Source organism: Miscanthus floridulus, chromosome 13 (genome assembly GCF_019320115.1).
Source record: "Miscanthus floridulus cultivar M001 chromosome 13, ASM1932011v1, whole genome shotgun sequence".
Taxonomy (NCBI): Eukaryota; Viridiplantae; Streptophyta; class Magnoliopsida; order Poales; family Poaceae; genus Miscanthus; species Miscanthus floridulus.
Window position 1 is genome coordinate 32,778,970 of NC_089592.1, and position 12,211 is coordinate 32,791,180.

At 50.1% G+C, this 12,211-nt stretch overlaps 1 protein-coding gene across 1 annotated transcript; it reads right to left on the minus strand.

Annotated features, from left to right (window-relative positions):
* Positions 1–10,676: 10,676 nt before the first annotated feature.
* Positions 10,677–11,438, minus strand: LOC136499703 (uncharacterized). Its single transcript, XM_066495263.1, has 3 exons — positions 11,117–11,438; positions 10,937–11,041; positions 10,677–10,750 (listed from the first exon to the last, which is right to left on the minus strand). Exons 1-3 carry the CDS (start codon positions 11,436–11,438, stop codon positions 10,677–10,679), a joined length of 501 nt encoding a protein of 166 aa, XP_066351360.1.
* Between the last annotated feature and the right edge of the window lie 773 nt (positions 11,439–12,211).

Here is a 12,211-nt window from a genome sequence, read left to right on the forward strand (position 1 = left end):
CCCAGCATCAACCACATTTGATATCCACCGAAATCCAAGTAAAAGAATTCAACCCTGTTCGGTTAACTTTTCAACGAACAAATAGGATTTTTCTTTTACAACAAATCATCATAAGCATCAGCATAAGTCAATTTTTAGCGAAACGATGAGCAACTCCAAGAAACATGATAAAACGAATCTTTAAAACTGTAATTTAGAGAATCTCTAAACGCAAACTCTATGACGCGGTGGGTGGCGCTCCGAGCGGAGCGCACGATCCCCGGCCGTGGTTAGGGTTCCAGCGAGGACCTTACCAGTGTTGAAGACGAGTTAGGGTTTTGAGGTAATTTCATCTCCTCACCGTTGTGCTTAGAAGGAGGCTTTGGGAGTGGTGGGGCGGGGCGGCAGAAGATGGTGGTTGGGCGGGCTTGGCGGCAGGGTCGAGGGGCGGGAGCGGGTGGCGCGGCGAGGCGGCAAGAGCCGCCCCCCAACAGTGATGAAAAGCCTATGGCGGGGGTGGGGGCGAGGAGACGAGAATTGACGGTGGGTTGCATGGTGAGGCGCCGAGAAGAAGCACAGTGGCGACACAGGAGAAGAAGCCGTGGGGAGATGCGTCGCGTGTTAATTGTGTCCATCTCTAAAATAGTAGTAGAACACCACAATAGCTTTTTTTATAAATTATACGTCATTTTCCATATTTGAATGGACAGTGCATCATGCATCACTCTAGATACATGAAACACGTGCGTGTGCAAACCTGAGCCCAGGCTCACTACTACATAAAATCTTTTCCGAGGCGGTGGGGTTTAATTAACGGACACGGGCGGGCTGGGCGGCCGCCTTCGTTAATCAGTGGCAGGGCCGCCGACCGAGCATCCACCTCGGTTAATCTATTAATCGAGGCGGGCGAAGCAACCACCTCCGTAGGTCCGGATTAACCGGCCGCCGACCGAGCGTCCACCTCGGTCAATCTATTAATAGAGGCGGGCGAAGCAACCGCCTCCGTAGGTCCGAATTAACCATGATCTTTGGACGGAGGCGGATGCATTGCCCACCTCGGTTAATCAATTCTGCCCACCTCCAGTATGTTTTTTTGTAGTAGTGGCTCTTGACGTGGTGCATTGTGTATGTTTGGTGAAAACGTGGTCTGAGGGTGCTCGCTCAAGTAGGTTGATCCCACGATGAGATGTTGAAAATCAATAACTCGAGGAGTTGCTTTGCTTGCGCCAAACACCTTTTAGGCCTTGTTTGGATGTTGTCGGATTCACCTCAATCCATATGTATTGTGGTGGACTAAGGTAAAATTTAGTTTAAGTTTCACTTCAATCCACTCTAACACATGCGGATTTATGTGAATCTGACTATGTCAAACATGACCTTACTAGTTTCAAAATTAAACACGTCCAAACTCTATACTCCCTCCATCCCACAAGTACACTTCTAACATTTGAAATTTATGTAGTATGATCTACCTAGTTCTAGTATTTTTTTCTTACTATCTCATAGTTTACGAAATGCAATCATTACACGTTGAAATAACTATATAGCATTGATTTTCTTCAAAGATCTCACAAAAAATAAATGCAATTCTAGATGCATTATTTGTTAAAATATATAAAATTTGACCAAATGTATAGATAAAAATATTAATCTTTATGAAATCAAACACAAAATACTACAAAAATAAATCTCATAATAAATAATAATGATACTTTTTGTATACTCTCTCCTTCCGTTAAAAAATGTAAATCTCATTTTCTGAGAAGCAAAAAAATTAACTTTTGGCTAATTTTATAGAAAAAATTATCAAAATTTATATTTTTAAATATATTTATCACAAAATTATATTCATGCTTTGTCTAATGATACTTATTATATATCGAAGTATTTATTTATATATGATATATTTGGTTAAATTTTATATTGTTTTACTCCTTAAAAAGCGACAGTTATGTTTTTTAAATAAAAGAAGTATCATAAATATTAATATTATATATATAATTAGGCCCTGTTTGGCAGAGCTTCTTCACCGGCTTCAGGAGCCGTTTGGAGTCATTTTCTACCAAATGGGGTAAAGTAAAATAGCTTCACTTGTGAAGCCCCTAAAAATATGCTCTCATAGTGATTTGGAGTGGGATGGAGCCAAAAAAAAGTGGCTTCTCCCGGCTCCTCCTACAGGCCCCTAAAAACATGCTCTCACAGGGAAGCCATTTTGCCAAACGATTTACCAAAACCGCTTCAGCTCCACCGATGAAACTGTTCGTGGAGCTGAAGCAAAAAAAATAGCTTCACTAGTGAAGTGAAGCCCTGCCAAACGGGGCCTTAGTCGAAGATACTTTAATTTGCAGGGGAGGAGGAGGCAGGTCCGGGCATACCAACATTTTTGGAGAAAAAATTAGTAGTTTGAAGATGTATATATACATGTATAATAAAGTTATAGTCTCAAATTACTATTTTATACCATTTTGTGGCTCTTATTTGACTCCAAACATAAAGCAGCCTACAACACACACCTGATGGCCCATCTTGTCTTTTCCAATTCCCACTCCACGCCAGCTGTGGGGGGTACGACCCCGGATACCCACGGCAGGTCACATGGGCTATGCCTCCAGGGGCGGTCCAGCCCGCAAGAAGGAGCCTTGCGGGGCACGATTCTGTTCGGCGACCCCCGCAAGGCACGGAGAGGATATCCTAAAGATGTTACGAGATCTGATAGGATATATACGATCCCATGTTTCTTGTAATCTGTTATTACTTTCCGGTTATCTCTCAGATCTAACCGACTTGTAACCTTGCCCCCCGGACCATATAAGGCGGGCAGGGACCCCCTACGAATTCACGGCAAATCATACGATAGCTAATGCAAATCAACAGACCACAGGAGTAAGGTATTACGTCGTACCGACGGCCTAAACCTGTATAACTCGTGTGTCTCTGTTGCCTTCTTGTTCTCGATTACACGCTCCTCTACCAATCAATCTACCATCACGGGGTGCCCCTCGGTGGACTGCCGACGATATTCCGTCGACAGTTGGCGCGCCAAGTAGGGGTGTGCGTGCTGTTTTCTTATCGAACAAGATGGTTTTTTCCGTAGGCTCTTCGTCCCTCCCGTAGCCCGGCCAGATCTTCACGGTCGGATCCATCACGTGGGTCATCAACACCGACGGAGTTGGAGAGCTTCTCGAGCCGGTGCAGATCGGCTCTGCACCGACCACCCTCGCATCCACAACTGCAGATCCAATCTCGGAACCACTTCCGAGGTCGGCTCCATCAGCCATCCACCGCTCGCTTCCCTGCTACCAGAGGAGGCATGTCAACAACAATGATCTGATCGAATCTATCGATCATGTCGGCCTGAAACTCGTTGATTGCCTCTCCATTGCTGAGTCGGCTCTGGATACCCTTGTTCAGCACCAAGCACCCTTCGATCCCGATATGTCAACGATCAATGCTCGGCAGACTCCAGGGCCCGCCGCCCTGCCTTTCGGGCTCGCCAACACCGCAACTACATATCAGGACGCCCTGAGGGGCAAATTTGCCGACCAGCTCGCCGACCAATTTCCACCAACCGTCAACATGCTGCACGCCGGCCGGGATCTCGGAGCATCCCTCCAAACTATCCTCGAGGAAAATCCGGACTCCGAATCTCAAAGATCCACCGAGCCCCTCGCCGAGACCTTCACCAAGCAACCTCCTCTCCTGCTTTTCTGGGGTGGCGCGATTTTCAACGTCAGTATCGACAGCCCCCCCCGGAACGGCGAAACAGACGAGGAACGCGCCGCCCGTGAAAACAGGAACGCCAACCGTGCGCAACGGCGTGATAACGAACATGCCATCGCGATGGCCGAGGCCGCTCGTGATAACCAGATCGATTCACAAGGAAGGCCCCTTCATCGCAACCTCAACGAAGAATTCCTCCGCGTTGACGGCCACGACGTTTTCAAGTCTCCGAGCGCTAATTTGGCCGTGGCCGCCAATGAACTCGCTCACCTCCCGCAGATGCCTGAGCTCACCAAGGTCGCCACCATGCTTAAAGTGTCACACTGTCAAGTTAACGAGATCCGAGAAGTTTAGAGACCTTCGTGCTCCACAAGCGCGATCCGCCGATCAGTTGATCCCAGATCCAATCGCCGCCCCAGTCAAAGCCGCTTCGCCGACCAGTCACCACCTCCTAGGGGGGAGTTGGAGGCCACTGCGTCGAGCATCATCGCCAGCACGACCAAGAGGTCGAACAGGATGCCCGAGTGCACCTCAGCAATCTTCGGGACGCACGACGGCGTATCGACCAACGATGTTTCGGGCACCATGAAGATGAAGTACGATGTCGCCAGGAGTACGAGCAGGAATACGGCAAGCCGGACGTAGCTCTAGAGCCGATCGTCGCTGGCAACACTGCCGATGTTGGTCCTAATAGCCTAGAAGGGCCCCCTGCATTCACCAGGGCACTCCGAACGCTCCAGTGGCCTCGTGGTTTCAAAATCACTGGAGTCAAGCCCTATGAAGGAAGGATGAACCCAACTCAGTGGCTGCAGGCTTACGCCACCGCCGTCTGAGCCGCCGAGGGAGACACCAACGTCATGGCAAACTATCTCCCTGTCATGCTCACGCCAGCCGCCATGAGCTGGTTCACAAGCCTCACCTCGGACTCCATCAGCTCTTGGGAAGATCTGAAGAGAGTCTTCACCGACAACTACATGGCCACATGCAGGTGCTCGGGCACCAAGCACGACCTCAACCGCATCAACCAAAAGCCGTCCGAACTACTCCGCAGCTACATCAGACGTTTCTCCAAGATGTGGAATTCTATTCCCAACATCACGGAGGCCGAAGTCATCACCGCCTTCGTCCAAGGACTTCATCACCGAGAACTCCGTTCTAAGTTCAATAGAAAGCCACCCACCGGCATCGGCGAGATGATCACAACAGCCAATCAGTACGCCGACGCCGAGGAAGCGGAGGTGCAGTTTTAACGAAGACACGGGCACTAATCGCCCGTCTCGCCGCCATGACGACCGCAACGACGACCGACAGCACAACATTCACCGCCACGACGACCGCAACGACGACCGATAGCACAACATTCACCGCCACGACGACCGCAACAACAACCGACTAGTACAACGATCGCCGCTACGACGATCGTAGTTTCCACCGGGACAGCGGACGTGATCGGCCAGATGGATTCAAACCTAGGTCAGAATCAGCCAGCCGCCGACCAGATCACTTTATCGCTAACAGTCAATGAGCCGCGTGCAAAGCGTAACTATGACTGAGCAGTACAAAAAGATTCTGGACTGGTCCTGTGCCCCCTACACAAGAACGCCAAACACAAGATGAAAGATTGCCTTGGTTTGGCTAAGGAATTCCAGGAGAAAAAGTACAACGACGACAATGGTGGGAACGGAGGACGCCGACCACCAGGGATAATAATAACGCCTTCCAGGACCACGACAAGGTGGTCGCCACCATCTTCGGGGGTCTCGCCTCCAACGAAAGCAGGAAGGGAACGGAAAGCTCGCCGCTCGACGAGTGCTCGCCATAGCTTCAGAAGAAACTACCGCCAACCCCAGCTATCGCCCGTGGTCCGAAATCTCCATCACCTTCAGCAGGGCCGAACCAGTGGGCAGACATACCCTACATAGGGTGTTTTCCCCTCGTCCTTGACGCGACTGTTCAGAAGGTGCTCTTCAGGAAAGTCCTCGTCGACGGTGGGAGCGCTTTGAATCTACTCTTCGCCGGGGCCCTAAGGGAGCTTGGACTCAGGACAACAGACCTCACGCCTTCAGACTCCTCCTTTTGGGGTGTGGTGCCCGGTAGGGCATCCAGACCACTGGGGGAAATTACCCTACTAGTACAGTTCGGCACGGCAACCAACTACAGAGTGGAACATATCAACTTCTATGTCGCCGACTTCGACACTGCCTACCACGCCATACTAGGGCGCCCGGCTCTGACCAAGTTCATGGCCGTTCCACACTATGCGTATCTGGTGTTGAAGATGCCTTCACCTGCTGGAGTCCTGTCTCTGTGAGCCAACCTCTCCGTCGCCTACGCCTGCGAGATGGAAAGTCTCGCCCTCGCCTGAAGCCACCGACCTCTCCATCCAGATGGCCAGCGTGGTCGCCGAAGCCAAGACCGCATCTGCACACTGACATGGAGATCCTAGAACCTCCCCGGGCCTCCTGCCAAGTCCAAGGAAGTCAAGGAGATCGGACCTCGGCCTCGACGACCCTTCCAAGACGGTGAAAATTGGGGCTCACCTTGACCCCAAATAGGAAAGCGCGCTCGTCTCCTTCCTACGTGCCAACGCCGATGTGTTTGCTTGGAAACCTACAGACATGCCGGGGGTACCACGGGAGAAGATCGAGCACTCCTTGAATGTCTCGCCGACCGCTAAGCCGATCAAGCAGAAACTTCGACGATTCGCGTCGGACAAAAAGGAGGCAATTAGGGTAGAAATAAAACGACTTTTAGCTGCCGGATTCATAAAAGAAGTGTATCATCCAGATTGGTTAGCTAATCCTGTTCTTGTTAAGAAAAAGAATAAAGAATGGAGAATGTGTGTTGATTATACTGATCTTAACAAACACTGCCCTAAAGACCCCTTCGGCTTGCCTCGGATAGACGAGGTTGTCGACTCCACCGCCGGCTGCGAGTTACTCTCCTTTCTCGACTGTTACTCAGGCTACCATCAGATCTCCCTCAAGGAGGAAGACCAGGCTAAAACATCGTTCATTACTGCCTTTCAGGTGCATATTGTTACACCACTATGTCCTTCGGACTAAAGAACGCCGGCGTGACCTACCAGAGGGCTATCCAGACGTGCCTCGACCAACAGATCGGCCGCAACGTCGAAGCCTACATCGACGACGTGGTCGTCAAGACCAGAACCAGCCGACAATCTTATCTCCGACCTTGAAGAAACTTTCTCCAACCTAAGCAAATACCGATGGAAGTTGAACCCTTCAAAGTGCATCTTTGGAGTTCCATCCGGTATCCTGCTCGGCTACATCGTCAGCGCTCGGGGCATCAAACCAAACCCCGACAAAGTCTCTGCCATCACCAACATGAAACAACCGACGTGCGTCAAGGATATACAGAAGCTCACAGGCTGCATGGCTACATTAAGCCGATTTATCTCGCGCCTCGGTGAAAAAGGGCTGCCTTTCTTCAAGCTTCTCAAAGCCTCCAAGCTTTTTTCTTGGTCGAAGGAGGCAGACATAGCTTTCGAGCAGCTCAAATTGTTTTTAACAAAACCTCCAATCATGACAGCGCCACGACCAGATGAAACTCTGCTGGTTTACATCGCCGCCACTTCTTGAGTTGTCAGTACAGCTATTGTCGTCGAACATGAGGAAACTGGACACGCCTACAAGGTACAGTGTCCGGTCTACTTCATCAGCGAGGTACTTAATGAGCCCAAAACTCGCTATCCTCAGGTGCAAAAGCTATTATATGCAATCTTAATCACCTCATGCAAGCTCCGACATTACTTCGAATACTACAAGATCGCCGTGGTCACTGAGTTCCCTCTGGGAGACATTCTCTAAAATAAAGAGGTCAACGGTCGTATCATCAAGTGGGCTATTGAGCTCGGCACCTACTCCATTGACTTCAGAAGCAGGCCGACCATAAAGTCGCAAGCGCTCACCGATTTCATCGCTGAGTGGACCAAAATCCAAGAACCCGTCGCCGCCACTTGCTTGAGCACTGGGTGATGTACTTCGACAGCGCCCTTAATGTTAATGGAGCCGGTGTGGGCATTCTATTCATCACACCGACAAAGGATAAACTCCGATACGTTCTTCTCATACACTTCTCGGTCTCTAACAACGCCGCGAAATACGAAGCATGTCTCCACGGCCTCCGTATAGCCATCGAGCTCGGCGTCAAACGCCTTATGGTATACGGGGATTCCGTGCTGGTTATCAATCAACTCAATAAAGATTGGTCCTGTTCCAGTGAGAAGATGGACGCTTACTGCGCCGAAATTAGGAAGCTGGAAGGAAAATTCTACGGCATTGAGTACCACCACATGGTATGGGATCAAAACCAAATAGCCGACCAACTATCGAAGATGGGATCTTCTCGTACCACGGCTCCGGCAGGGATCTTCGTTCAGGACCTCTTGACACCATCCATTAAGGAAGACAAGGAAGTTGTAGAAGTACCCCCTGCCGAGCAGTTGGTGCTCATGATACCTTCGCAGCTCGCCGATTGGAGGGAACAGTTCATCAAGTACCTCTCCAACGGCGAAGTACCCGCCGACAAAATCGAAACCGAACGACTAATTCGCCGAAGTAAGCACTACGTGTTGGTAGATGGTAGCCTGATGAGGAAAAGTGCCAAGGAGGGGATACTGCAGAAATGCATCATCCAAGACGACGGGGTGAAGCTATTATCTGAAATTCACTCTGGCTCCTGTGGCAATCATGCGGCTTCGAGAACACTGGTCGGCAAAGCTTTTTGAGCAGGTTTCTACTGGCCCACGGCCATTACCGATGCAGAAGATCTCGTCCGGCGATGTGAGGGATGTCAATTTTTCACCAAGCAAATACATGTGCCAGCACAAGAATTACAAACCATTCCAGCTTCCTGGCCATTCGCATGCTGGGGACTGGATATGATCGGGCCTTTCAAACCTGCGCCAGGAGGTTTCCGGTACGTGTACGTCACCATCGATAAGTTCTCCAAGTGGATCAAATACAAACCACTCATCGTAGCTACCGCTAAAAAAGCAGTCGAGCTCTTTGAGGACATCGTACATAGATTCGGTCTCCTGAACAGCATCATCACCGACCTCGGGACAACTTTTACCGGCCATCATTTTTGGGACTTCTGCGAGGACAGGTGCATTTCTGTTAAGTACGTTTCCATCGCTCACCCTAGAGCTAACGGGCAGGTCGAGCGAGCTAACGGTATGATCCTCGACGCCCTCAAGAAAAGGCTCTATCAGAAAGAAGAGAAGCACCCGGGCAGATGGCTCAAAGAACTACCAGCTGTGGTCTGGGGACTGCGCACTCAAGCTAGTCGTAGTACCGGTGTATCTCCATATTTTATGGTCTACGGCTCAGAGGCCATACTTCCAGCGGATATTGCATTCCTGAGCACCCAGAGTAGAAAACTATGACGAAGACCAAGCCGCAGCTGTTCGGACAGAAGACATTGATCGGGCCGAGGAAGAACGTCTGATTACTTGCGTTCGCACAACCAAGTACCTCGAAGGTCTGCGGAGGTATTACAACCGTAACGTCAAAGGTCGTTCGTTCGCGATCGGCGACCTCGTCTTACGTCGGAAACAAAAAACCGAAGGGCTTCACAAGCTGTCTTCACCATGGGAGGGCCCTTACATCATAAAAGGTGTCACCCGACCAGGGTCTTATCGTTTATGCGACCTAGATGGACTCGAGGTTCCCAACTCCTAGCACATAGAGCACCTTATACGTTTCTTCCCATGAAATAACATAGATATGTATTCTATACTTTAATATTAATAAAGTTCTGGTCTCCATAATTTGTCTACATTTTTTCCTTCATCATAAGCTTCAACTACCGTTAGCGAAATGTAAGCCACACCGCGATGGCCTCCAATACGCACGACTGATTCCTCCAAATCACCGATAACAATTCCTCTAAATCGCCGAGAATGTTTCCTCCAAATCGCCGAGCACGATTCCTCCAAATCGCCGAGCACGATTCCTCCAAATCACCGAGCACGATTCCTCCAAATCGCCGAGCACATTAACTCCCAATCACCGAACATGATTTTTTCCGAAAATCACCTACCATGCTTACTTCAGGACACGTAGGTTTTCCTACAAAAACAACGACGGTGTTGCACTTTCAATTTTCGCAACATAGCCCGCCGATCGTCAAACAACATACCTTTTTTTCCTTCTGTTATCTATGGAAACGACCCAGTTCCCGACTACATCCTACATGTGCCTAGGGGCTCCGCCCTCTGCGTTATGGTTGGTCGGCTGCGGTTCCTTGGCCATGCCTGTTCATCCTACACGTGTCAGTGCCTCCGCGCTCAACGTTATGGACTATGGGCTAGTCAAGGCCTAGATTTCAGTTATGAATTAATCGCTCGGACGCCGCTTGAGCCATTTCCCTAGCCACGTTATTCACGTTGGCTGCTAGGCAGAACGTTTTTTCGCAATAGCAATTCTGGAGGGCAACAAGGCTCTAACACCCCACCAAACGCACCATGTGCTCGGTGCTCGGCATGTTGGCCGGCAGGACACGGTCTTATGACAACTCCTATTTCTCCAACATACGCATGGGCTCCGCGTTATGCGTTATGGATCACGACCTAACTAAGGCATTTAGTTCAGTGAAAATTAAAAGATCAAACACAGCTTATATTAAAAAAAAGCATCGGGTCCATAATACACAGATTCTTCTTAGCCAGATAAATCATGTAATACAGGAGGTAACATCCGAGCAGCTCTTTAAGCTTCGCCAATAGCTTCAGTTTTGCCAAACAAGTCTATATCGCCGACAAGCACTTTCGCCACATCCTCCACGTCATCCTCCAGCTGCTGGGTCTGCGCGTCGCTCAGCCCATCGGCAAACCCACCACCTATCGACTGGATGTCGACGGACGGATAATGGGACCGAACAACCGCAAGGGCATGAGTAGCGGCGGTCAAAACGGCATCGCGGTTGAAGTTTTCCCACGCCGCCTTGCATCTCTACACGATGGTGTTTGGTCCCTGCTGCCTACCATCAGGACGAGGTGCCGGTTCAACGTCGACGCAGTCCAGCACTGGTTTTATTGCGGCAGTTATAGTGTTGAAGTTATCCTTCTGGACTTTGGCCTCTTGCACCAGCACATCGAATTGTGCCTTGGTTTTATGTCGATAATCTGCAAGAATTACAATGGTTCGTCACGGCAAAAACAAAAAAAAAGAGAAAAGAATTACGGCGTCACTTCCGATCAGGGGAAGCCTACCTTTCAATTCTTCGGCCAGTTTGTTGGCTCGATTCGACTCCTTCGTTTTCTCTTGTCGGATTTGTTCGACGGTCTGGCGAAGCCGGTTGAGTTCTGCATCTTGCTCTGCCAGCACAAAAAGATAAGACAAAAAAACAATACGGTGACTTACTGCAAAGCACATTATGTGAAAAAGAATACCCGATTTCAGCTTGGATGCATCCTCCAACTGCTGGCACTTCCGGTCGAGCTGTTCAGTTTTACTATCGAGTTCTACGTTCTTCTTGCTCAACTGCTCGGACATCTTCTTAATTTCCTCGGATGCAATTGCCAGCTCCTCGGATGTCCTTTTCAGTTGCTCGGACGACGCCGTTAGTCGCTCGGACAGAACCCCATTTTGATGTTCAAGGTCCCGCGAATTCGACTCCGCAAGGTCCCGCTCCCGATGGGCCCTTTGAATACTTTTTTCCGAAAGACTTAAAGCCTCCTGGAGTATCTTATTTTCCTCGGTGAGGGGCTCCATCCTCTTTATCAATTGATGCCGTTGTTCGGCTGTCCGAGCTATCCCCTATGGGTTAACAGTGCAAAAGATAAACCTTGATCTTCCGACAACATTTATCGGTGTTATTGGCATGGCACTCACCTCGATTTGAGTCATAACTCCGGTGACGGCGGATTTCAACCTCTTTATCTCTCTGGTGGTGTTTTCTTCTTCGATGACCACCACCTCTTCCCCGCGTTTCCGGAGAATACGGACGGACTGGGGCTCAGGCGTAGTGCGCTCGATCTCCACGACCTCGTCCTCATCCATCATCGCTTGAGGCACCTTCGGGGGGCTCCGTGGTCGGACCGCCGCTCCGACCACTCCTGGTGCCCCTACGGGGGACGATGTTTGCTCCTCAGCAGTTGACGGGGTGGCGTCTGTAACCTCCGGCGCATCAACAGCAGCCGCAGTTTCTGTTTCCATGGTAACAACCTTTTCGGTCGTAGCCGCGGTTGTGGTCGCCGACTCACCCATCGTGTGCGCCAACGATTCACCGTCGCCAGGTAAGCTGGGAGCGATGGCTGGCTCATCCTCTGCTCGCCGAACACTCGGGGACTCCTGGACGGGGACAGTCATCATCTTTTCTTCTGAGGTCACGGGCCTTGGCGTCGCACTGCGTCATATCGGCTTCTCAGTAACAAGGTGAAATCAAAGAACAATATAATTACTCCAAGGCAAATATACTCATGGTTTGGTCTTGCGATTGATTTTCTTGAATCGGCGGTGCCTGCCTAACCCCCCAGGTGCGGCTG

Bases quoted from the DNA above. Each gene is read 5' to 3' on its own strand.
- LOC136499703 (XM_066495263.1), bottom strand. From the start codon at position 11,438: ATGGAGCCCCTCACCGAGGAAAATAAGATACTCCAGGAGGCTTTAAGT. The intron at 11,042-11,116 runs GTATTCTTTTTC...TTGTGCTGGCAG, and splicing joins TGCATCCAAGCTGAAATCGG to AGCAAGATGCAGAACTCAAC. The intron at 10,751-10,936 runs GTAGGCTTCCCC...CAATAAAACCAG, and splicing joins ACTGGCCGAAGAATTGAAAG to TGCTGGACTGCGTCGACGTT.